This window comes from Equus przewalskii, chromosome 3 (genome assembly GCF_037783145.1).
Source record: "Equus przewalskii isolate Varuska chromosome 3, EquPr2, whole genome shotgun sequence".
NCBI lineage: Eukaryota > Metazoa > Chordata > Mammalia > Perissodactyla > Equidae > Equus > Equus przewalskii.
In genome coordinates this window covers 35,974,517-36,000,332 of record NC_091833.1, presented here as the reverse complement: position 1 = coordinate 36,000,332, position 25,816 = coordinate 35,974,517, and the positions used below count along the sequence as shown (strand labels likewise).

The 25,816-nt window shown below is 51.5% G+C and overlaps 2 protein-coding genes across 19 annotated transcripts in view; one reads left to right on the top strand and one right to left on the bottom strand.

The window, feature by feature from the left end:
- The window catches only part of FANCA (FA complementation group A), a 57,359-nt gene extending 49,143 nt beyond the window's left edge, over positions 1 to 8,216 (top strand). For 5 of the 16 annotated variants that reach the window (XR_011538577.1, XR_011538575.1, XM_070614025.1 and 2 more), the window contains 11 exons: positions 536 to 641; positions 1,799 to 1,858; positions 1,989 to 2,093; positions 3,147 to 3,259; positions 4,287 to 4,425; positions 5,936 to 6,022; positions 6,460 to 6,562; positions 7,014 to 7,089; positions 7,328 to 7,484; positions 7,646 to 7,738; positions 7,979 to 8,216. Coding sequence is in view for 10 of the 16 variants with exons in the window: in XM_070614025.1 (XP_070470126.1) it covers positions 536 to 641; positions 1,799 to 1,858; positions 1,989 to 2,093; positions 3,147 to 3,259; positions 4,287 to 4,425; positions 5,936 to 6,022; positions 6,460 to 6,562; positions 7,014 to 7,089; positions 7,328 to 7,484; positions 7,646 to 7,738; positions 7,979 to 8,086 (1,147 nt within the window). In the remaining 6 variants the exon portion in view is untranslated. Of the gene's footprint in view, positions 1 to 535; positions 642 to 1,798; positions 1,859 to 1,988; positions 2,094 to 3,046; positions 3,260 to 4,286; positions 4,426 to 5,935; positions 6,023 to 6,459; positions 6,563 to 7,013; positions 7,090 to 7,327; positions 7,542 to 7,645; positions 7,739 to 7,978 lie in introns of those variants that run through there. The other 11 variants (XM_070614028.1, XM_008535648.2, XM_008535647.2 and 8 more) reach the window with 5 other exon arrangements.
- On the bottom strand, positions 3 to 25,752 carry ZNF276 (zinc finger protein 276). Of its 3 annotated transcripts, XR_011538587.1 has the most exons (13): positions 25,444 to 25,752; positions 18,930 to 19,233; positions 18,570 to 18,616; positions 18,029 to 18,475; positions 16,871 to 16,949; positions 15,544 to 15,627; positions 11,234 to 11,344; positions 11,090 to 11,165; positions 10,705 to 10,822; positions 8,819 to 8,918; positions 8,468 to 8,744; positions 6,278 to 6,501; positions 3 to 4,409 (listed from the first exon to the last, which is right to left on the bottom strand). XR_011538587.1 is itself a non-coding variant. In XM_070614037.1 (12 exons), exons 1-11 carry the CDS (start codon positions 25,649 to 25,651, stop codon positions 8,498 to 8,500), a joined length of 1,821 nt encoding a protein of 606 aa, XP_070470138.1. In that variant the 5' UTR covers positions 25,652 to 25,752; the 3' UTR covers positions 4,451 to 6,501; positions 8,468 to 8,497. The 3 variants fall into 3 exon arrangements, 2 of the variants coding, with proteins under 2 accessions (XP_070470138.1, XP_070470137.1); XM_070614037.1 differs by lacking the exon at positions 3 to 4,409 and having other exon boundaries at positions 4,451 to 6,501; XM_070614036.1 differs by lacking the exons at positions 3 to 4,409; positions 6,278 to 6,501 and having other exon boundaries at positions 8,115 to 8,744.
- Positions 25,753 to 25,816: the final 64 nt, after the last annotated feature.

Below are 25,816 nucleotides of genomic sequence, written 5' to 3'. Positions count from 1 at the left end.
GAGATAGTCACTGCAGCCATATTTATAATGAATGAAGAGTGTGAAATGATGGAATTTCCAGTTATTTGGAACCGCTTCAGTAGACCATGGTGCACCCTTTACTTGCTCATTATGCAACTTAAAAATTGGTTTTTGATGGGGCCAGCCTGGTGGCATGGCAGTTAAGTTTGCATGCTCAGCTTCAGCGGCCCGGGGTTTGCTGGTTCACATAACGGGTGCAGACCTACGCACTGCTTATCAAGCCATGCTGAGGTAGGCCTCCCACATATAACGTAGAGGAAGATGGGCACGGATGTTAGTTCATCATTGAGGAAGGGCTAACCTTCCTCAAAAAAGAAATTGGTTTTGGTAACACATTTTGAGTGTCTGCAGTGGGCCTAGCAGGGCCAGGCAGGGACAGTGGGGTTGCAGACCAGAGACTCTAGTTCCAAGAATGAGCAGAGAGGATCGTTGCAGCTCGCAGAGTCTGTGAGCTCTTGACAAGGAGTGAAGCTAGGCCGTGCCTTCACCACTGACATACCCCCTTCTTTCCAAGGGTCCTCCTCAGCCTGCCTCCGTTGGTGCTTGTCGGCAGCCCCCAGGTGGAACAGCCAGCCGCCCCTGGCTGTGACGAGTTCTTCCACTTGGTCAACTCTGAGCTGGTAGGTGTGGTGCAAGTGACCACAGGACACAGGGATGAGGGGGTGATCTGGTCACTGAGGGCTGGCTCTTGGAAGTTCAAGAGTGCGTCTTTGCTCCCTTGGAGCCAATTGCCTCAGTGCGTGTCCTGACCCATGGGTTTCCTGAGGAAAAGGAGGGCAAGTCCCGCTCAGGGAGACATGCACGAGCAGGAGCGGCTGGCTGCGAGTGCAGCCTTCACCACAGCCAGACACAGGCTGGCGCGACGCGGAGACCTGCCTCCGGAGCTGAAGTTCCTTCACAGAACTTTCCTCAAGCGGTAACATTTGGACCCATGGAATGCTGCAGATACTTCTGCTTGCCACACACTTGCGTTCATTTCTTTCTGATTCTGACACTTGTTGGGTGTACAAAAGCTGGGTGGTGTGTGACAACTGCCATCAGCAGCAGGCGGCCCCGTTCACTTTACATGTCACTCAGTGTCAGTCTTGCCAAGAAAGATGGGAGATGGTGTCCCTGGACCTGTGCCCAGTCAGGGTAGGTTGATGAGGTGACCACGAATAAGCGTGCTCCCTGCACACTTCAGGAGAGTAGCTTCTACTCCTGAAAGTGTTTTTCTAGTTTTCAAAAATGCACAAATACGACTGGAGATTGAACTAAGGTCCCATTCAGTCATGTAGAGCTTTAAAAGGTGACTCTGAATGCAGAGGAAGATTAGAGTTTCTTTAGGTTCTCACGGAGGCTGTTTTCGTTAAAGCTCTCCGAACGGCCTGTGAGATACGCAGGCCAGCGCCTCGTCAGCAAAGGGCAAAGAAAGCAGAGAGGAGGTAGGAAAGAGTGAGGCCGTGCCCGCAGCAAGGCCAGCAGGGAGCGCTCTCCCGCCTCCCCTGGGCACCCAGCCTGCCTGGAACCGCCTGTGTTTGGGCCAAGGCTGGCAGCCTGGGGGATCTGGAGACACACAGGAGCCGTGTGGAGAGGCAGTGAGCTGGAAGGTTCCGAACAGCATGTGGGTGGACATGAAGCCATTTAACCAAGGCCAGCCTCCATGGTCAGTAGTAGTGCTGTGATCGGGGCTCCTGTCTTCACAGTGTGTTTTCTTCCACAGCTAAACCTCAGCAGATGCCGTCCCTGTCCCTCCTCCCCCCTGGTTCCTTTCTCACTGGCCTGTACTGTTTTGCAGAGAAACTTCTGCTCCCAGGGAGGTGCCCTGAGCCACGACATCACCGTCCACTTCTTCAGGGTAATCCCCTTTCCCTCTGCGCCTGCTTGGGCTGTATCCTTGTGTCTGGTGGTGCTCTGAAGCCAGGGTGTCTTTCAGGGCCTGGGCTCAAGTGCAAACTGCTGAGCTTCTGGCATGTTCTCTTCTGTAGGGGCTTCTCAACGCCTGTTCACAAAGTAGAGACCCCTCCCTGACAGCTAACCTGACCCTGACCGCGTGCCAGACCGAGTGCCCCATAGTTCTGACCTCTGCTCTGGTAGGCCCAGCCGACTTTCGGGGGGTGTTCTGGATCTGGGGCTCAGTGCAGCTGAGCTCGTCCGTCAGCTGCCTGTGGCTTCTCGGCAGTGTGTTCTCCATTTCTGACCCCAACCTCACCCTAGTTATTATAATTTAAGACAAGATGCATTAGGAGAGATGGGGAATAAACAGAACATGTCAGAACATGGGTTCCCCTGCCTGCGCTCTCCCTGCACCTGTCTCAGGTGGCAAAGAAACTTCTAAGAGCTGGGAAGGAACAGGCTCTTCCTGTCCACACGTCTGGGTGTCCCTTCACTCACTCACTTGTTCTCTGTTGGCTGAAGTTGAACAGTAACTGCCACGCTCTCCCATGGGTATAATCTCGTGTTCGTTCCATCTGTTGTCTTGGCTGCTGTCTCAGACCAACCTGGCTTTTGTGTGACCTGACCTTTAGGATCGAGGATGTGGGGTTCCTTTCCATGCTTCTGCAGGCTTTCTTAGAGTCCTGACACCACACAGCTTTCTTGCTCCCGCCTCAGTTTTGCTAGGTCGCATCATGACCCTCAGTGCCCTGGGACTGGAGCTCATTTCCCTCAAAGCAGCACATTGCCTGCTGAGCTCGCTGAGCTGTTTTGGCATTTCACTAGTTAGCTCAGTGGGATGGAATTCACTGCCAGTGAGCTATTCCGTGTTTAAAGTACGAGCTCTCAGCAGGGATGTCCAAGGACTGGGCCCAGCTTTGGGACAGAGTGTGGCCAACTGCACAAACAGGGGGCCTCCTTAGGCAAGGCCCTCCCCTCTCCAAATTCCGTGTCCTCTGCAGATGAGGATGAGAATGCCTCCTGCACTTGCTTAGAGTCTTAAACAAAGTACGTGAGATACTGTGTCGAAGTTATGAAGCATTAGATGGACGTGAGCTGGGCTTAGAGGGGTGTCCGCTGGCGAGTGGCTCTCTCTCGCCTCAATCTCCAGTGGTCACTCGAGGTTTCCAGATCTTTTTGGCTGTGGGGACTGGAGACGTGTCCGAATACAGCCGCCTCCATCTGCTTACTGGTGTCTTCTCTTCTGTGAGTTGTGGTGGCCACGCCTGGAGCCTGAGCTTCACTGTCGGTGGAGAAGATGCTTCCAGGGCCCGCTGCCCCCGGAGCTGCAGAGGCTTCAAGAGGCCCAGCAGTTTGCCCAGAGGTAAGTGTTGGCAGCGAGACAAGGGGGAGAAGGCGTGGATGTGCCTTAGGATCTGCTCTGGGTAATCGCCACAGGCATCTTGCGGTGCTTGAGAGGGGCCTTATGGGCATGGAGCAAACAGAACCAAATTGACAGCTTTCTGAGTGAGGAGCTCAAGACTGTTTTAGGGAAAACTGATTTCAGAAGCTCCCTGCTTAGCTTTCCTGTCCACCTGCCTATCTCCTCTGACATCCACAGTGGGCCTGGGGAGTGGCAGGGTCAACATCACAGGGACGTCAAAGATGCAGTCCTGGGCCAGTGATCCGGGTTAATTGCCGCCTGGACTTGCCAAGCTGATGGTCGCTGGTATCCTGCTGGATTTGGGGAGTGCTGTGTTCTTAGAGGTCATCAGAAGGAACTGCTGGTCCCCATCCAGCCTCCTTACGTCTGACTCTGACAGGAGTTTTTTATCCCTGACCCATCCGTGTTCCGCTGCAGGGTCAGGAATGCTCCAAATCTCAGAAAACAAGGAAAGCAAGTCTCGCCCACCAACCCTACCTCTGCAGATAGAGCAGACTAGTCCCTTAATTTTCAGCACTTTTTAACTTGCTGGAGAACCTTTTTGAACATCATACTGCAGTCAGAGCAGGGACTAAGTAAGCGGGAGGGCCAGAGGCAGACCCGCGAGGGTCTGAGTAGCGGACTCCAGGCAACAGGCCTCAGTGTCCCATAACCTCCTTTCAAAGCTCAGAGGCCAGGACCAGGCGCACTGTCCACAGCACAGAGGCGTGCTAAGAGAACCAGAAACCGGACCCCAAACCCAGGACCAGGCCACGATACAGGCTTGGGCCTCCGCCCTCTGCTGCAGGTCACCATGCAGAGCAGGGCATTAGGGACACAGACCTCGTTTCTGCTGACTCAGAAGCTTCTCTGCTTGACCTAGAGGTGGGCAGGGCCAGTGTTGTGAAAGTTACGGGAACAAGGACCTTAGGTCCTTAGGTGACATGGTTGTGAGGTTCCTGTGTTGACACCTCTCTCTGCCTCCCAGTTTCCTCTCTCCCGACACAGCAGCCCCTGCCCCTGGCCCAGCCTGGGTCTCTGCTGCCGCGCTGCACTTCGTGATTCAACAAGCCGGGAAGGAAAGCGTTGAGAGCGCGCTGGAGAAGCTGGACTGCCAACGAGAGGAGGCAAGAAAGGAAATTCCTTCACTTATTTTTTTCTTTTCTAGTAAGCTCATTTTTAATCAGTGTTCTGATCAGCAGTATTTCTCAGGATTCACCCAATGAACTGTGCTTTTCCAAGGATGGACAGGAAGTTTGGAGTTCTTGTAGCTTTATTTGGAAGTAAAACTTACTGGGTTTATAGGTTTAGTGCTTCAGTTAAAAATCAGCTGGAACAGGACAGACTGTTGACTGAAAAAAGGCAAGCTGCAGAATAAACCTGGCCCTGCTTTCTGTACAGTCTGAATTTCATCAATGAAGGGGCAGGGGGGCCTAACACGCACAAGGCACAGTGAGGAGGCCAGCATGGCGGAGCAGTGGGTGGGGAGGGGATGCAAGTGGAGGCTGAGGTGGGGGCAGAGGTCTCAAGGCTGCTGGTAAAAAGAAAGCATTTCATTTTTGAGGTGCTTTCATTTAGCTTCCTGTTACCCTCACAACCCAGAGGAGCCATCAGCTGTCCGCTGGAACCTTCTGTGCTCCTGTTTCCATGGCCTTGCTTCCTGTGCACCCCCAGTTATAGGCACATGCCGAGGGACAGGGCAGGTGTGAGGAAAAGCAGGTGGAGAGAAGGCTGCTCTAAATTCCAGGCTGGCACCTTGAACCATCGTGGGACCAGTCTGGACCCTACTTGGTGCCTACCACACCCCCCAAGGCTTGGCAGCACAGCGCCCCTCCCCCAGAGATGAGGCGTGCCCCTGCCGTGTCTGTCCTCTGTGAGGAGGGGCGCCCCCATCTTCCTGAGGAGGAGGAGAACCAGCCATGTGGCGCTCCCTCCAGTCTCTCCCCAGCTAAACCACTGGCTCTGTGAATGTTGGGGTCCACCTGTCAGCTCAGGACACACACCTGCCTGACAACTAGATCAATTGCTGAGCCAAGGTTTTTTGGTAATTATAATTTAAAGTAAAAAACCTATAAGAAGATTCTTCCAAGTTTTTTGTTTTCAGGTTGTTGTTGGAAGGGATTTTGGTGGCTTCAGAGCCACCAGGCCTGAGTGCCAAGGGCACAGAGTGCAGAGATCCCACCCAGCCTGGGTGTGCACCAGGGGTCGGGAGAGGTGGGCCCCTGCCCCGAGTCAGGATGGAGCCTATGGGTTTATCTCCAGAGACTTTACAAGCCCACGTCTAGACGGAAAGCCAGGGGGCGAGGCTGGGCTGGTGGGAGCTCACTGCAGAGGTGAGGGGCCCCTGCAGCTCACCCCCAACGAGATGCTCAGCAACAGCCTCATTTCTCACCACTGTCACCTTTCCAAGCCATGATTAGAGGCAAGTATAAAATCACCCATTCAGTAATAATTTCTTCTCAATTAAATTTTCTTTAGAAAAGATTAGAGAGTTTTCTTTCTGAGAAGAGCCACTTAAAGGAAAGACTTACAGCCTCGATCTGTATTAAAGAGGAGTGTGCACCCTCCTCTAGAGCTCCTTTCGGGGCAGAGTCAGAGGTCACTGGATCTTGTCTCAGTGCCTGTTCTTCTTTGCAGCTGCTGGTTTGCCTGTTTTTCTTTTCCTTGATGGGCCTGCTCTCATCACACCTGACCCCGCACATACGTCAGACCTCATCAGCTAAGGTGGCGTCTCCCACCGCGGGTGGGGCAGCGAGCAGCCTGCACAGCCCCCCAGAGTGCTTTAAACTGTGGGTCCCCGGTTCCCCCCAGACCTCCTGAGTCAGGGTCTCTTGGGGGAGGGCCCTGGAACCTTCATTTCACATGGTTTCTCAGGAGAGTCCTTGTTCACTGAAGTGAGAACCCCTAGGCTATGGGCCTTTCTCTTGATGTCTTATTTCAGACCTTGGGCTCTGAGGGTCCCTGGCCACCACGTCCTACCTGAGCTGCCTCCATCCAGAGGCCCCAGGGTGACACCTTCTGTAGATCATGACCACTTATAGGAAGAAGAAGGAAAGGCCTCTTCTGTGCCGAGGTCGTCCCTCTTGCCCACGTGTGCACAGCTCTAAACATCAGCTCTGCAGCTCCCTGCTGAGTCTTTCTCCCTCTTCCCTGGGTCACAGGCAGGCGACTCCCTGAAGGCTTTGCACGTTTGTGGCGAGATCCTGGGGTTTTTACAAAAAAGGAAGATATCCTGGCTGGTGCTCTTTCAATTGACAGAGACAGGTAAGAAATCCACTGAGACTTGATAACCAATGGAGGGATGGCCGTCTGCTGGGAACACAGGTGACCTGGCAGGGTCAGACTGTGACCCGACTCTGGAGTCCTCTTCAGAAGTAACTTTCAAATGGTTAAGAATGAGCCCTCCTTAGGGCTTACTTTACAAACTAAGTTTTGAAAGTTTATCTTTTTGCTAAGTATATAAACCCCATTTTAGTCAGGACAAATGTAGTATAAACTCATTTGAACAACGAAAGACTTCAGTGGAGTTCTGAGGATCCCAGGGTGTTGCTGGGCTCTTGTGGGGGATCTGCCTGTCTGGCCCCCAGGTTCTGCTCTCCAGCATGAGGACATCACCCCTCCACAGCCAGGCATAGCCCTCCCAGGGGAACCCCACATCCCCAAAGACACTGGTGCTAGCCCCAGAGCTGACTCAGCGCCCACCATGGTGTTGCAGATGCTGGCCTGGGGCGCGTCCTCCTCCGCCTGGCCCCAGAGGAGCACATCAGGCTCCTGCCGTTCGCCTTCTACAGGTAACTGCACCTGCTCTCGGAGAAGGAGCCCACGCCCCTGGGGTCTTGTGTGGTCTGAGCAGGGGGCAGCATCCCCTGCCCCCTGCCCCATTTTCTTGGCACTACTAGGGGTCTCCCTCCACATGGGAAAGGCTGCCTGTAACTTTGTTCCTCAGCTGAGTAGCTGTTCTCTGTGCTGGCTGCTGCTGATTTCTGCAAGGTCTTGGAGTCATCTGATAGCTTATGTCTTTACCTTCAGCCTTCTCTCCTACTTTGACAAAGATGCCCTCATCAGGGAAAATGCATTCCTGCACGTCGCTGTCGACATGTACATGAAGCTGACCTGCCTCTTTGTGGCCGGGGAGACAAGTGCAGTCTCAACTCCAGCCAACAGGAGCCAGGAGCTCCAGAGCCAGGCAGGTGCAGGGGCCGGACTTGGGACCTTCTCCAGTCAGATGGCACATCCCACAAACGTGAGCAGCAAGCTCTCCAGGGCCTGAGGCTGGTGACGGCCTATCCTGGCAGAGTGAGTAGGTGTGGGCACCCTGACCCGTGGCTCTGCCTGTCTTCTCTCTAGGGTGACCCTGTAGGTCTGATAAGGAAAGCTCGTCTTTTTCTGCTGCAATCAATACCTCAGTGCCCGAAAAAGAGCTTCTCAAACATGGAAGAGGTAATAATACCCAGATGTTCGCTTGAGCATTTGGTTTTAAGTCTAAATCACTATTTAAATGTGAGGAAGAAGTTCCAACAGCTTAGGTAAACTGAGAACTTAGAGTGCCCGACACTTGGCATTGTGGCTGCCATGGCTACTTACCGGTCAGGCTGTGGTCACCAGCTTCCCTCTCTCTGTGCCCTTGGTGTTTGGGGTCTGTGGGGCTGCACTGGGCTGAGCATGGCTGTTTTCTTGCAGCTGCTGGCCACTAGTGGAGACTGGGACCCAGAAGTGAGCACTGCCCTCCTGAGCAGGCAGCAGGCTGTGTCCGACACTGACCTCTACCAGGAGCCTCATCTCTTCTGACTGGACTCTGCGCGGTGCACAGCCCAGGTTCTTTGTAAATAATTTATTTCAAGCAAAACATGGAGCTCTTGTTGTGCTAAAAAGTGGATTACAAATCTCCTTGATTGCTTTAGTGGGGAAGAGGAACCAATTATTTAAAATCTGCGTCGGCCCCGAGTCACTCAGTGTCTGTAGGAAAATAAACTGCTGGTCCCAGAGTGGAGGCCTGAAAGGCTCCATGAGCCACTCACTGAGCCCACCTCCACTTCCCAGCAGAGCAACGCCCTCCTGCCCTTCCAGCACACGAGTCGGGGGCAGTGTAGGGGCTCTTAGGGGAGTGGGCGAAGCTGTGCCAGCAGGTCTGGTGTGAGGAACTATTAAAACTCTTTAAACCCCATTTACCGCCTGGTGAGTCCAGGTGCTGGTGAGCCCTCAGGTGGGCTCAGGCTTCACGGCCTGACCCTCCGTGGTCCCGGGTGGGGGCTGCAGGGGCAGGGCCTTGTCCTGGGTCTGCGTCAGTGGGTGGACCATGGACATATGCACGTTGAGGTTGTGTGCCTTCTCGAAGCGCCGGCCACACTGGTCACAGGCGAAGTCCAGCTCGGTCTCAGCCTTGTGTTTGGTCATGTGGTACTTGAGGGACGCCCGCTGCCGGCACTGGAACCCACAGACTTCACACCTGGGGAACAGGGGCAGGTGAGCAAGGGCATGGGAGCCAGTGTGTCTGCGAGGAGGCACCTAGCCCACACTTACTGCAGAGGCTTGGCTCCTGAGTGGCGCATCTGGTGGACAAGAAGGTGCTTCCGCTGCTTGAAGGTCTGTCCACACTCGTCACAGATGTAGTTCCGCACCTCTAAGGACCAGAGATGGAATGAGCACAGGCACCAAAAATGCCCAACTTAAGCCCTTTCTTAGTAGAGGCCTCCAAATTGCTGGAAGATTTACCTGGCTGGGACTTCCTCTTCACCAATTGTGTACATATGAAGCCTGTTTTCTTAAAGATAAACTTTAGAAGACCTCCATTCTTAGAGGAAGCCAAATCAATAAGGTTTCATAGATTATGGATCACAGCTACTGCTGTCTAGAAACCATCCCCATATTGGGGGTACCTACAATGGGGTACCCCCTTTGGAAAGCAATTTCTTTCACTCTTGAAGGGAAAGCTGAACGATCAGACTCTGCACCACTGATTGTACGTCTGAATGGGCACCTGGGGCAGTGGCCACATGCCTCCCTGGTGTCACTGCACGCACCACCTGCTCCTCTACAGACACTGAAACACCAGGTCAGTCCACTCAGCGTATAATCGATCTTCGTTTGTGTTTTGGAAAACCTGCTAATGGCTGTGACGTTTGGTGTCTGGACTGAGATGCACAGTTTGAAGACCCAACCTAAGGGAAGCACTGTGTCAGGAGACACATACAAGAACACTCCGGGCAAAACAAAAGAAAACGATTTCACCCGGAAAGCCAGAAGTAAACGTGCTCCAAAAGTAAAATGAACGAATCTGAGTGAAAAAGGAAATCATAAGCCCTTCTATAGTAAAGCATTTTTACAAAGTTCAAAACAAGCAGAACTACTGCTTAGGGACAGATTTAGATGTAACAAATGTATCTTTGAAGTGGGAGAAATGCCAATGCAGGAGACCTGCCTTCTAGGCAGAAGCAGCAATGATGTGGATCAGGCATGGGTGTGGTTCTTGTTTTTCCTAGCATGTGTCCTATGGGTCATGTCATTAAAACTGGAGGGGGAGGGGGCTGGCCCCGTGGCCGAGTGGTTAAGTTCGCGCGCTCCGCTGCAGGCGGCCCAGTGTTTCGTTGGTTCGAATCCTGGGCGCGGACATGGCACTGCTCATGAAACCACGCTGAGGCAGCATCCCACATGCCACAACTAGAAGGACCCACAACGAAGAATATACACCTATGTACTGGGGGGCTTTGGGGAGAAAAAGGAAAAAAAAAAAAAAAAAATCTTAAAAAAAAAAAAAAAAACTGGAGGGGGAGGGGCTGGCCCGGGCCGTAGTAAAGTTTGCGCACTCCACTTCTGCCGCCTGGGGTTCACAGGTGCTGATCCCAGGCGCAGACCTAGCACCACCAGTCAAGCCATGCTGTAGAAGCATCCCACATAAAGTAGAGGAAGATGGGCACAGATGTTAGCTCAACAATCTTCATCAAGCAAGAAGAGGAAGATGGGCAACAGATGTTAGCTCAAGGCCAATCTTCCTCACCAAAAAAAAAAAAAAACAAACACGGAGAGGGAAATCATAAGCTTGTGATGAAAAGTAATGTGTATGCAGAGAAAAGTATCAGAGGAGGAAACCTGCAAGTGCTGATGCTGGCAGTGTATGAGGGCGCTTACTATCTGGGCTTTTCTTATTTTTCACAATTTCTACACAAAATGCACATGCATTTCTCTTATAATCCAAAAAGCATAAAAGAAATGTCATTTTGTTAAAGTAATGATAAAAACACCACAGTAAACTTGCAGAAAGGTACCAGGATTTTTTTGCTGCCAGTTCCATACCACTTATGCACGACCCACGAGGCCCCAAGATGCCTGGGCCTCCTGGAAGGGTGCCAGCCGCCGTGAGCCTCCTGGGGGCCTGTGTAGGTGAGAGCATGGGAGAACAGGGCACTCACCTGTGTGGATGAGCTTCACGTGGCGCTGCAGGTAGCGGTCAATCATGAACACCTTGTTGCAGCCAGGGTGGGGACAGGGCCTCTCTCGGACTTCCTCATGGTGCTCCTTTATGTGCTTCTGCAGAAGGGACAGCGAGACCCTGAGCGCCTCAGCCTGGACAGTGCCCCACCTCATCACCCAGCACGTGCCTCCTCCCACGGGATCCAACCATCCCTCCCTCAGCAAGAGACAGGTGTTTCCCCAAAAGCAAAGGGCTGAGGGAGCCTCCTGCCACGGACCACGCCGCTGACAATGGCTCTTCGAGTCTCCATCCACCCACTCACCCTGCCACGGGTCCATCACCCACACCCTGAAGATGACCCCGGGCCCACGGGATCACCTCACCTTCATGCCGTCAGCTCCTCGGTACACAGCCGTGCAGCCCTGATAAGGGCACTTGTAGATGGTGGGCAGCTCCTCCCTGCAAGGCAGAGCACAGGTGGAACCGCCGCCCCGCCAGGCAGTGCAGCCCCACACCCAGCCCCTCACCTTTCACAGCGCAGCTTTTTCTTCCATCCTGGTTTGGGTCCAGGTTTCTTTCGAATTTTTGGTTCTTCAGGCTTCTTAGCTTCTTTGCTTTCACTCTTCTTACCAGAGACTCTGAGGAAAAGAAACGATGTAGACTCAGTGATGTTTCTGATCTCCATTTGCATAAGTTTCTCGTTTTTCTCATGCTTCTCTACCTTCAAGTAGGAGAGGCTTCCGTGGCTAACCGGCCTCAGTCTCCATGCTAACTGGCTGCCCTTCCAACTGACCCTCAGCCGCCACAGCGAGAACTCGGGGCAGGGCAGAGACCTGAACTCCCAGCTGGGAAGGGCAGGGCACAGGGCCGTGGGCCACACTGGCTGTGGGAGTGGGTTTTCAGGACAGAAGCTTTACTCCCTGTTGCAAACATCAAAAGCACACACTTTTTGGAGATGTCATGGAAAAGGGAGGAGGGAAGCTTTAGGGGTCAGTCCCTCTGCCAAAACCACCACAAAGCTAGAAAGCCAGCACAATCAACTACTGGAACTCTGGCACCTGCTGGGAGACTCACAGCAACCAGGGAGGCCTGAAGGGAGAAGCGCCGTCTCCAGGAAGAGCTGCGTGCTCCACCAGCTGCCTGCACACTGGCACCAGGTGCGCAGTGGGGCCTCGTCCTCCAAAAATATGGGGTTGTGCATTTGAGTCCATCTGGCAGGTCTCGGAGGGACCAACCCAAACACAGCAACATCCCCCTTAGTGTCTATTGAAGATTTAAAGAGTCATGCACACTTGTTTCTTTTTTGGATCCAGACATTTAAGGAAATCTGTCAGGAACAGAAGGGAACTTCTAGGGCCATACATGACAAGCCCACAGCTAACATCATTCTCAATAGTGAAAGACCAAAAGTTTTTCCTCTCAGATCGTGAAGAAGACAAAGATGCCCATTCTCACCACTGTTACTCAACATAGTACCGGGAGTCCTAGCTAGAGCAAGTAAGCAGGAAAAAGAAATGAGAGGCATCAAATTAGCAAGGAGGGAAAACTACCTCTCCTCACAGATAACATAATCTTATATGTAGAAAATCCTAAAGAATCCACACACAAGAAAATAAAATTCAGCAAAGTTGCAGGGTACAAAATCAACACACAAAAACCAGTTCTTTTTCTAAACACTAACAATGAACAATCCAAAAAGGAACTTAAGAAAACAATTCCTTTGCAGTAGAATCAAAACAAATAAAATATTTAGGAATAAACTTAACCAAGAAGGTGAAAGACTTGTACACTGAGAACTATAAAACACTGCTGAGAGAGATGGAAGGAGACGTAAATGAGTGGGAGGACATCCCGTGTCTGCGGGGGCAAGACAATGTACGCTGGCGAAGCCTCCCCAAAGCATCTACGGACTCTCCCTAGCAAAATCTCAATGGTATTGTTTGCAGAAATAGAAAAAAATATCCTAAATTTCACATGGACTTTCAAGGGACACTGAATAGCCAAACAATTTTGAAAGACAACAAAGCTGGAAGATTCACACTTCCTGATTCCAAAATTTACTACAAAGCTACAGTAATCAGAACAGTGTGGTACTGGCATAAAGACAGACAGACAGACCAACTGAATAGAAATGAGAGACCAGAGATAAACCCTGACAAATACAATCAAGTGATTTTTGACACAAGGTGCCAACAGTCTCTTCAACAAAAGGTGCTGGGACAACAGGACATCCACATGCAAAAGAATGAAGTTGGATCTCTACCTAACACCATATACAAAAATTAACTCAAATGGACCAAAGACCTAAATCTAAGAGCCAAAACTATAAAACTTTTAGAAGCAAGCATAGGGGTAAATCTTCATAACCTGGATTTGGCAATGGTGTCTTAAATATGACACCAAAAGCATAGGCAACAAAAGTAAAAATAGGTAAACTGGACTTCAGAATTAAAAAATTTTGTGCACCTAAGGAGAGTATCAAGAGTGAAAAAGATAACCCATTGAGTGGGAGAAAATGTATCCTATAACTCCACAGCAAAAAGACAACCTAATTAAAAAACTGGCAAAGGACTTGAATAGACATTTCTCCAAAGAAGGTACAAGCGCATGAAAAGATGCGCAATATCGCTCATCGTTATGGAACTGCAAATCAAAATGACAGCGAGGATAGCACTTCACACCCGTTAGGATGACTATTTAAAAAAAAAAGGATAATGACAATGTTGATGAGAATGTGGAGAAATCAGAACCCTTGTGCACTACTGGTGGGAATGTAAAATGGTCCAGCTGCTGTGGAAAACTATATGGCAGTTCCTCAAAAAATTAAATATAGAATTACCATATGATCCAACGATTCTACTTCTGGTTTTATACCCAAAGAACTGAAAACGAGGACTCAAGCAGATACCTGTACATCAGTGTTCATAGCATCATTCACAATAGCCAAAAGGTGGAAAGAACCCAAAACGACAGATGAATGGATGAATGCATCAACAAATTGTGGTTTGTCCATACAATAAAATCTTATTCAGCCACAGAAAGAAATCAAGTTCTGATACATGCTACAACATGGATGAATCTCAAAAACATTAGGCTCAGTGAAAGAGGCCAGTCACACAAGGACAAACACTGCATAATCCCGTTTCTATGAGGTCCTCAGAATGGGCACCTAGATACGTGGTTGCCAGGGCCTGGGGGGAGGGACAGGTCATTGCTTAATGGGTACAGAGTTTCTGTTTGTAATAATGAAAAATTTGCAAATAGCGGTGAAGGTTGTGCAACACTGTGAATGTACTTAACGCCAATGAATTATACACTTCAAAAGGATACATTTTATATTTTACTACAATTAAAAAAACATTACAAATAATCATCTTCCTTCTTAAAGAGTACATTAAAAAGAACCTTTCTGCTGATGACAGTTTCTCCTCCTCCTCTCCTGTCTCTCTAATTGTTCTTCAAAACTTGGCCATGTGTCCCCTCGCCACCTCCACCCTCTCCTGGGGGGCGTGGGCACCCATCAGAGCCGCACTGTGACCAGTGATGTGCTGTTTCCCTCCCACACTAGACAGCAGGTCTCTTGAGAGCAGGAGCTTCAGAGAGCCCATGGGTTTAAGAGGTGAGTCCTTGAAGCGTGTGGGGCTGGGGTCCTTGTGCGTGGGAGGGCAGTGCTTGCAATGCCTGACTTTGCTGCTCGGCTTTCCTTTCCTTGCCCTCGGTCGCTCAGGCTCGTGGCGCTCACTTCTCGCTGGAGCCACGGTGCCCTAATTAATACATGACTAAGTCTCCTTGTTTGCGCCAGCTGAGGACCCAGACAGACACGTCTGCCAGAACAAAGTCACACGGGCCAGGGCTGCTCAGAGGCCCTGTCCTAGGTTCCCAGCTGTGACTCACACTGTAGCACCTGAGGAACCAAGTGGCTGCCAGGCTGGAGTGTCTCTGTTGGCACAGGGCTGAGCCCAGAGCCTCGGCCTGCCCGCTGCTGCCTGACCCCCGCCCTGCAAGGCCCAGCTTCCACTAAAATAACCTGTTTCACTACAGGCCTCAGGAAACTTCTCTGACATGTCCTCATCCCACCACATGGATCTGTGGGCACTCCTGGGGTCCTCATGGAGACACAGTGAGTGAAGCCCCGTGGGTGCTGTCCCCATCTCAGCAGTAGAGGCATGGGTGAGCAGACCCTCTTCCTCCTGAGCCTGTCTCTGTCCTCCCCGAAGACCAGTGGCCCCAGGCCTGCTGGGCAGTAAGCCATAAGGATGTGGACTCTGGGCCATGCCCTGGGATTCACGCTCAGCTCTGGAGTTCACCAAATGGGGAGCAGGGCCTTTCTGTGGCAGCCCTGGGCTGCACTCAAGCTGTGCTTCCTGAAAACAGACCTGGTCTCCCCAACCTGGCATGGAGGCGTGGAGGGCAGGACCCACCTGACACTCCCTCTTGGCCCTGGCCGGCTTTCTGTCCATTCTGAGACTGACAGGGTGGACACTGGAGTGGTGAGGCTCAGGGAAGGACTGGCAGAGGCAAGGCAAGGAGCTCCCAGAATGAGGCTGGGTCACGTCCACAGGGCTCCTGCCACCCTCACACAGCCATCTGCCGCCTCATGATGTGGCACTGAGGCCAGGTCCCAGTGCTGAACCGGCAAAGGCCTCTTGGCTCACTCAGAAGCCACACTGCCCTGGGCTTGGGAGGTCAGATCAAAGAGAAGCAAAAGGTGTGTGAGCCTCCATTTCCTGTCCCACTGCTTCTGCACGCAGACGGCACGCAGCAGATGCAGGTTCCAGGTTACCCATCGGATTCCCCGCCCAGAGCCCATGTGCTCGCAGCAGGACTGTCCCCTTACTTCTTTTCTGGGTACGGCTCAAAGGACTCATCCGAGGACGGGGTAGTTTGCTTCTTGTCATTTTCGTCTTCACTCAGGAAATCTCTAGGAAAGAAGAGAGAACTTTTAGCAAAGCCTTGGGGTGGGTGACAGATCAAATAAGACTTCCTGTCTAAAGACACCAAATGGATCCCCATATTTCATGGTTTAGTTCTCCTGAAAAGGTCTTAAGAAATCTAAAATCCCCAAATCTCTGACTGCATCTCCTAACGGAAGGGCGAGCCAGGGTCACGGAAGTCCAACAAGCTGACGATCCCTATAATCAGTCTCCTCACACCTGGACCTCAAACTCTAAGGGCCTCTCTACAGGGACCCCAGGCAGGATGTGAAGACCCTCACAGGAGGTGGGCTTCTCAGTAAGTGGACTTTTAGAATGTCACCTCCCCCCTGTAATTGTAAGCACCTGTCAAGCTAACAGGTCAGCTGCCAGCCATTTCAAAGGTCACAAAGGCCAGAAATAGCTCTGTGCATCTGTGACCTTCACCCTAAAATATGGAGCATTATTCAGTCTCTGGTGGACAGCAGAGAGAGCCAGGCTGGCACCTGTCCAGAAAGAGAAAGGCCTGAGGCTGGCTGGTGGCCTGCAGGACAGCCTTCGACCATTCCTGGTCCAGGGGTGTTTCTAACACACACACTTGGGCTCCCCCAGCACCTCGGTCATTCGTCATTGGCACTCCACTGGAGTTGCGCCAAAAAGCACGGTGTCCTTCTACTTGTTTGGACAAGGGTGCATCTGCGTTCCAGCCACAGCTCATGGGGTAGGGTGGAAAGGATGTGAAGGCCAGCTGGCGTGTGGCCACCACCCAAAGTGGTTCTCAGCTTAGAGGCAGGGGGTGGCCCCAGGAGCGAACACTCCCTGATGGTGCCCCTTCCGGTTTGTCCTCCTGCACAGAGCCTCTGCCCCAAGTCACACTTATGTCATGATAAAGCGCCAGAGGCTGGCTTCCTCTGTTCTACTAACATCTGGGGTTGACACAAAAATAAGGCCTTGAGGGAGGAGACAAGTCAGCAGCAGCAAAGGCCTGACCGCAGGACCGTCTTCACAGTCATTCCACACCACCCCAGCTGTCCTCCCCTTGTAGCTGCGTCAGGTCTGGGGTACCCTCTGGGACCCAGGAAGCCCCCAGTCAGGAACAAGAGGCCTAGAAGCACCCCTAGCCACTCCTCTCCTCCCAACCGAAAGAGCGAGGGAGGGTCCCGGACAGACATGGGCAGTGTGCCCCTAGGACGGTGGAGTTTGGTTTTCCAAGGAGAAATTTTAGGCTATTTAAACCCACTCTTCTCTCACCCCTCAGAAAGGTCACTGAACTCGTCTTTTACCCGATCATCCGAGGTTGAAGACGGAACCTGCTTCTCACCCAACTGCCCTGAGAAACAAAGAACAAGGCCCCTGTTACCAACACACAGCACAGGCAGTGAGACCCGGCAGGGAGGCGTGCGTCTGTCTGACATCCCTTACAGAGGAGCCTGCGGTCCTCCAGTCTCGAATCCCACACACTTCCTGGCCCCATCCCCCACAAGGTCCCTGCACAGCCAAGCTTGCTCAGCCACCCCCCTGTCCAGCACAGGCACAGGCAGCGCCAAGCATCAAAAACCCACAGTCACCATCACAAGCCCAGCCCCTCCCCAGAGATCAGACCTAGGCCTTGCAGGGTGGGATGACTCGTACTTTGGGGGTGTTTGGGGACATCTGAAGAAAAACCATGCTTATCAAAGTGTTGCATGCACACGGTTTAAAGAGCCAAGCAGTTCTAAGAATGCTGTGACACAATTCCTCTGTCCCCTCCGGGCATTTGTTCCTCTCTCTCTGAACCATGCGGGTAGCTGCACTCTGAAAGTACCACTGGGGACTTGCACAGAGGAGCAGCCGGCACCCACATGGAGACAGGTGCATACGTGGAGGCTGAGAGAAGCAGGTGGGAAGCCAGCCTGGCCCTCCTCACACGATGTCCATGAGCAGCTGCACCCAACTCACAGCACTGAGGGACTGGGCCCCAAACAAGGGCCCTTGTTTCCCTCAGCCAGTCAGCAGAGGAGCCCGTCCCCATTGGTTCCTCTGGGGTGTCACCAGGGTGCTGGCTGAGGCCCAGGGAATGACCTGCAGCTGGCCCAAAACAGCCTGAATTGCCAGCCATCCTCTCCCCCAACAACCCACAACAAGGGCCCCATTCTCTCTCCCTCGGCCCCTGGCCCCAGGCAGGCTTACAGGAAAGGCCGGAGAGCAGATGAGCCTGCCTTTACAGAAACTGCTGAAACAAGGTCCTCGGCCCCTCCCTGCTGTCAGACGCCCATGGGGAGGCGCTGAAGCCAGCTCCCCATCATTTCTCCCGGTGCCTCTGCACACGACACAACCACTGTCCACAACAGTGCAGACATCCACTTCCTGCTGAAGGCCCTGCCTGGCTCAGGATTAGGAATCCTGGTCCAACAGCCCAGAGGAGCCTACCTGGGGCCCCACTCACGGGGAGGCTTGGCTGAGGCGGGGGTCCTGGCCCAGGCCCCACAGGGTTGCCATCCAAAGGAGGCTGGGCTGTGTCCACGCTGGGCAGCGTCTCGGTCTCGGCCCCGGCCATGGTCACTCTGCCCTGGGAGCTCTGAGGGGCAGCCCCAGTGGGGTTGGACCCTCGATGCTGGGTGAGCCACGGGGCCGTCTCCTTGTCCCACGTCCACTTGACCGCCAATGCGCTGTCCAGCAAGAGGGCCCCGCAGCTGGTGTCGGTGTCCATGGTGTAGTCATGGCCTTGGTCACAGCCCCACACAGCCTGGATGATACCGCAGTACTCGGAGGACAGCGTCCTCTGGAGGCTGGGCAGGGCCCCACAGCTGGCTGCATGTCCATGCACCCACCCTACCAAGCCACGCAGGCCCTGGGGGCTCGAAGTGATCAGGTCCACTGAGGAAAAGCATAGAGACACCAGCCCCGTAGCTGGTCAGCACCCAGCCCACCGAGAGCCCCCCCACAAACCACACACTGGGGGCGCACTCACCCAGACACGCTCCCTCCTCTGCCCCTGCTGGGGGCTGGGCACCGACCCTGCAAAGGATTGGCATGGCCGTGAGTGGGGCCAGGCCGCCAGCAGGACCCCCAGGCTCACCACACTCCTTTCACAGGCCGCTTCTCCCACATGCGGGCAGACCCTTCTCTTATACTCAGAGCCCTTTGTGGCCCTCACCTCCCGGTCCATCTCCCTCACAACAGTCACACTGATGCTTACACACAGCTGCTGCACCGGACACAATGGTCTCCCCACTGCACAGATCCCCATCAGGCACTCTGTGCCTAGAAGAGCCCCAGGACACGGGTGCTTAGCCCCTGCACGCCCCAGAATCAAGGAGGGAGTGCCTACTTTGCATAAGGCTTCCGGTGGCCCGTCGGGGAGACGTTTACTCTCTGCAGGAAGGACTTGAGGAGGCCATGGCACTGGTAGAACTGAGCGTGGCAGTTCTTGCAGACAAACTGAGACAGAGCTGGATCCTGGTGGACTGCCACCCCTAGCAGGCGCTGGAAGTCCCTGATGAAAACACGCTCCCCTGGGGGTGGTCTCTCTGAGCTCTCCCCAGGTGCCCTGCCAGAGATGCTGCGGAGACTCCGTGAGGAGAACTTCCCGTGGCAGAGGCGACAGTGCCCCATGGCAAGGGCCCGGCCTGTTCCTGGGCAAGCACAGGAGATATTAAGTCAGTGGGGAGGCTGCTTGATGCACTGGGCATGCAAGACACAAGCTCTAGGAGGAGAGCAACGTGGCCCCAGGGGAGCTGAGGCCCACGCTTCACCAGCCTCCCAAGACACACTCCTTAAACACAAGCCCATGTCTGGGCCAAAGACAGGGTTTTGGCTCTGGGCTCCCAGCTGAACAGACAGCTTTTTGGAAGATGTGACCAACGGAGGGTCTTCTGGAATTCTAAATACCGCCACAACAAGGCCAGCATTACCCTGATACCAAAACTAGACAAGGACATTACAAGAACAGAAAAGTACACGCCAATATCCTTGACGAACACAGATGCAAAAATCCTCACAAAACATTAGCAAACCAAATTCAACAATACATTAAGAAGATCACATGCCACGATACAGTGGGATTAATTCCAGGGTTGCAAGGATGGTTCAACATCCGCAAATCAATCAACGTGATACACCAGATTAACAAAATGAAGGATAAAAGTCATTTGATCATCTCAATAGATGCAGAAAAGGTATCTGACAAAATTCAACATCCAGTCATGATAAAAACTGAACAAAGTGAATACAGACGGAATGGACCTCAGCATAACAAAAAGGCCATATGTGACAAGCCTACTGCTAACATTGTACTCAATAGTGAAAAGCTGAAAATTTGTCCTCTGAGATCAGAACAAGACAAGGATGCCCGCTCTTCCCACTTTTATTCAAAATAGCACTGGAAGTCCTACCCAGACCAATTAGGCAAGAAAAGGAAATAAAAAGCATCCAAATCAGAAAGAAAGGAGTCAAACTGTCTCTATTTGCAGATGACGTGACGTTACACAGTCTTGCATCACTTAACAACAGGGAAACGTTCTGAGAATTGCGTCGCTGGGCGATTTCAAATATTGTGTATCTAAGCAAATCTAAACACAGGAAAGGTACAATAAAAATACCATGTAAATGATAAGCCAGGGTACACCTGTACAGGGCACTTACCGTGCACGGAGCTTGCTGCACTGGAAGTCACTCTGGGTGAGTCAGTGAGTGGGTGGGGAGTGAATGTGAAGGCCCACGATGTTACGGGACACCACTGCACACTTTATAAACACTGTCCACTTGGGCTACACTACACTTATAAAAACACATTTTTCTTTCTTCAATAAGAAATTAGCCTGAGCGTACTGTAACTTTTTTACTTTATAAACTTTAATTTTTTTAACTTTTTGACTCTTTTGTAATAACACTTGGCTTAAAACACAAACACATTGTACAGCTATATAAAAATATTTTCCTTCTTTATACCCTTATTCTATAATCTTTTTCTATTAAAAATTTTTTTATTTTTACTTTTTAAACTTTTTTGTTAAAAACGAAGACACAACACACACGTTAGCCTAGGCCCACACAGGGTCTGGACCATCAATATCACTGTCATCCACTTCCACCTCTTGTCCCCCGGAAGGTCTTCAGGGCAGTAACGTGCCTGGAGCTGCCATCTCCTACGATAACAATGCCTTCTTCTGGAACCTCCTGCAGGACCTGCCTGGGCTCTTCTTGAGGAGGTTTCACTCTTTTCAGAAATACGTCCTTGGCGGTTTGCCTGGTTTGTTTCTTCTTTTCATTAAAGATTTGCTTGCAAGCAGGTAATGCACCATGAACGTTTCTCTCTATTAGAGAAAACCTTTTGGTATTGAAGTCCGTGTTTTCAAACTTTTTAAGGAGCTTGCTGAGGCCTACAAGAGCTTCTGCGAAAGCCTTCCCTGAGAATTTTCTTGGGGGTTCTTTTTGTTCTCCTGCAGTTTCCTTTTCTCTCGCCTCTTCTTCGGCTATGAGTTCCTGTTCCAGTCCCAACAACTCCTCATGAGTCACTTCCTCAGGAACCCCCTCTAGGAGCCCCTCAGTGTCGTCCTCATCCACACGCAGGGTAAAAGCTGTTTGCCACCTCAGCCACAGCCTTGTGGATTTCTGCAACCTCCTCATCCTCGGCAAACCCTTTGAAGTCATGGACGAACCTCTTGAGGGTCTTCTTCCAGATGCATTAGGCAATAGGAATTTTTCAGTTCTATTATAATCTTATGGGACCACCATCGTGTATGCGGTCTGTCATTGACCAAAGTGTCATTATGCAGTGCATCACTGTACATAGAAAACTCTAAAGACTCCACCAAAAAACTGTTAGAATAAACTAATTCAGTAAAGTTGCAGAATACAAAAATCAATACACAAAAACCTCTTGTGTTTCTATACACTTAAGAATTAAAAAACAATCCCATTTACAAGTGCATCAAAAAAATAGGGTCTGGCCCGGTAGTGCAGCAGTTAAGTTCGCACGTTCTGCTTCTCGGTGGCCCAGGGTTCGCCGGTTCAGATCCCGGTGCGGACACAGCACCGCTTGGCAAAAGCCATCCTGTGGCAGGCATCCCACATATAAAGTAGATGAAGATAGGCACGGATGTTAGCTCAGGGCCAGGCTTTCTCAGCAAAAAGAGGAGGACTGGCAGTAGTTAGCTCAGGGCTAATCTTCCTCAAAAAAAAATAAATAAATAAAATAAAATAAGGGGTGGCCCCGTGGCTGAGTGGTTAAGTTTGAGCACTCCATTTCGGTGGCCTGGGGTTTCTCCAGTTCGGATCCTGGGCACAGACCTAGCAGCACTCATCAAGCCATGCTGAGGCAACATCCCACATAGCACAAGCAGAAGGACCCACAACTAGATTACACAACTATGTACTGGGGGGCTTTGGGGAAAAGAAGAAGAAGCAAAAAAGATTGGCAACAGATGTTAGCTCAGGTGCCAATCTTTAAAAAAGTAAAATAAAATAAAATAAAATACCTAGGAATTAACTTAACCAAGGAGGTGAAAGACTTGTACACTGAAAACTATAAGTCATTAGTAAAAGAAATTGAAGATACAAATAAATGGAAATATATTCTGTGCTCCTGGATTGGAAGAATTAATTAATATTCTTAAAATGTCCATACTACCTAAAATTACCTACAGATTCAATGCACTCTCTATCAAAATTCCAATGGCACTTTTCACAGAAATAGAACAATCTTAAAATTTATATGGAACTACAAAAGATGCCGAACACCCAAAACAATCTTGAGAAAGAAAAATAAAGTTGGAGGCATAACGCTTCCTGATTTTATACTATATTACGAAGTTATAGTAATCAAAACAGTATGGTACCGACATGAAAACAGACACATAGATCAATGGAACAGAATAGAGAGCCCAGAAATAAGCCCATGCAAATGTGGTCAATTAATTCATGACAAAGGAGCCAGGAATACACAATGGTGAAAGGACAGTCTCTTCAATAAACTGGCGTTGGGAAAACTGGACAGCCACATGCAAAAAAAGGAAACTGGACCACTATCTTACAGCATACACAAAAACCATCAAAAACAGATTAAAGACTTAAAAGACCTGAAACCATACAACTAGAAGAAAACAAAGGCAGTAAGCTCCTTGACGTTGGTCTTGCAATGATTTTTTGGATTTGACACCAAAAGTAAAGGCAACAAAAATAAATAAGTGGGACTACATCAAACTAAAAAGCTTCTGCACAGCAAAGGAAACCATCAACAAAACGAAAAGGCAACCTACTATATGGGAGAAAATATTTGAAGTCACATATCTGATAAGGGGTTAATACTCAAAATATATAAAGAAGTCATACAACTTAATAGCCAAAACGCAAACAATCTGATTAAAAAATTGGCAGAAGATCTGAATAGACATTTTTCCAGAGGAGAAATACAGATGGCCAACAGGTACATGAAAACATACTCAACTTCACTAATCATCAGGGAATCCAAACCACAATAAGCCATCACTTCACACTTGTCAGAATGGCTGTTATCAAAAAGACAAGAGATAAAGTGTTGGGGGCTGGCCGTGGCCGAGTGGTTAAATTTGTGGGCTCCGCTTCAGCGGCCCAGGGTTTCACTGGTTCAGATCCTGGATGCAGACATGGCACCACTCATCAGGCCGTGCTGAGGCGGCCTCCCACACAGCAGAGCCAGAAGGACCTACATCTAGAATATACAACTATGTACTGGGGGGCTTTGAGGAGAATAATAAAAAAGAAAACAAAAGATTGACAACAGATTCTAGCTCAGATGCCAATCTTAAAAAAAAGAAAAAATGATACAGTGTTGGTGATCTGGAGAAAAGGGAACCCTTGTGCACTGTTGGTGGGACTGTTACTTGGTGCAGCCACTATGAAAAACAGTATGGAGCCTCCTCAAAAAAAAAAACTAACAGGAGCCAGCCCCAAGTCGTAGTGGTTAAGTTTGTCACGCTCTGCTTGGGCAGCCTGGGTTCGCGGGTTTGGATACCAGGCACAGACCTTAACCATTTGTCAGCCATGCTGTGGCGGTGACCCACACGTAAAGTGGAGGAAGATTGGCATAGATGTCACCTCAGGGCTAATCTTCCTTAAGCCAAAAAAGAGGAAGATTGGCAACAGATCTTCACTCAGGGATAAGCTTCCTCAGCAAAAAAACCCACAGAACTACCATATAGTCCAGCAGTTCCATTTTGGGGAATATATCCAAAGGAAATGAAAACACCATGTCCAAAATATATCTGCAGTTCCATGTTCATTACAGCGTTATTTACAATGACCAAGACACGGCAACAACCTAAGTGTCTACTGATGGATAAAGGAAACGTACTATGTATATCTATGTACACACACAATGGAATATTATTCAGTCATAAAAAAGAAGGAAATCTTGCCTTTTGCGACAACATAGATGGACATTAACAGCATTGTGTTAAGTGAAATAAGTCATACAGAGAAAGACAAATCCTGTATGATCTCACTTATATGTGAAATCTAAAAAAATGAAAAACATGGAACTAATAGATACAAGGAATAAACTGGTGGTTACCAGAAGTGGGGGTAGGGGTGGGTGAAACGGGCAAAGGTGGTCAAAAGGTACAAATTTCCCACCATAAAATAAGTAAGTCCTGGGGACGTAACGTCCATGGTGACTACAGTCAATAACACCGTATTGGGTATTTGAAGTTGCCACGACAGTAGATCTTAAAAGTTCTCATCACAAGAAAACACTAGTCTGTAACTGGTGACGGATGTTAAGTAGGCTGGGGGACCGTGACACAACACATACAAATACCCCATCAAAATGCTGGACACCTGAAACTAACAGAACGTTACATGTCAACTAGATCTCAAAATTTTTTTTTCCGAAAGAAATACATCTAAAAGACATTCTTAAGTACACAGCTAACGCCTTCTACAGCTCTGGAAACTTTTCTTCCTCACCCCATCCTCCTAAGGCCAGAAGGGCCGCAGGGTGGCTCTGCCTCCCTGGGCCTCCCATGTGCCAGGTGCAGACAGTGCCCCTCCCTCTCCGCCCCAGGAGGAAGCCGGGGTGCAGGGCAAAGGCACCCAGGAAGGCAAGGTGCTCGTTCACCACCAGCACCGCCCAGCTGGGGACCGACCACTCTGACACTGAACCCACTTCGTTCTGTCTTAATGACAGGAGGCTGAGGCCCACAGAGGTTAGGCAGTTATCTCAAGGCTACAGAGCACAGGGCCTGCCCAACTGCAAAACTTGAGCACTAATTACTGAACGAGCCTGGAGTCGGCCGAAAGGGTCAGCCGTCTTGCCAAACAGCACAGCGCAGGCCGCCACGGATGCCAGGCAGCGGCCGCTCTCACCCGCTTCCGGCGGGAGGCCTGGTCTGCTTCCAGGGAACCTGAGGGTGCTGACGGCGAGAAGAGGCCCTGGGCACAGGGTCACTGGGGGAACCGGTGGTCATTAGTAGTCACCGGGGATGCAGTGGTCACCGGGGAATGTGGTGGTCACCAGGAAACGTGGTGGTCACTGGGGGACCTAGGGGACGCGGTGGTCACCGGGGACGCTGGTGGTCACTGGTGATTACCGGGGGAACTGGTTGTCACTTGCGGTCACTGGAGACGTGGTGGTCACCGGGGAATCTGGTGGTCACCAATAGACACGATGGTCAATGGGGGACCTGGGGGATGCGGTGGTCATTGTGGTCACCAGGGGACGCAGTGGTCACTCGTGATCACCGGGGGACGCGGTGGTCATCGGGCAACTGGTGGTCACCGGCGGGACTGGTGGTCACTGTGGTCCCCGTGGACGCGGCGCTCGCCGCCGCCGCCCCGCCCCGCCGGGGCCTCCCCGCCGGACCCACCTGCCTCGTCGGCGCCGTCCTCGCCCGCGTCCCTGCAGGCCCGCGCCGGGCCCCACCCCAGCCGCGCAGCCACCAAGGCCGCCGCCTCGTCCACGCTCGGCCCGCCGCGGGCGGGGCGGCCCCGGGCCCGGCCGCCGCCACCGCCCGAGCCCCCGCGCTGCCCCGCCGCCCCAGGCGACAGGAAGCGGCCGAGCCGGTCCCGCTTCATGGCGGCGGCCGCGGATACAGCCCGCCCCTGCGCTCCGCCCCGTTCGGCCTGGGTCGGCTCAGCTCGGCCCCGCTCGGCTCCACTCGGCCCTGCTCGGCCCCGCTTGACTCCTCTCAGCACGGCCCGCTTCGGCTCTGCTCGGCTCGGCCGGGCCCCGCTCGGTCC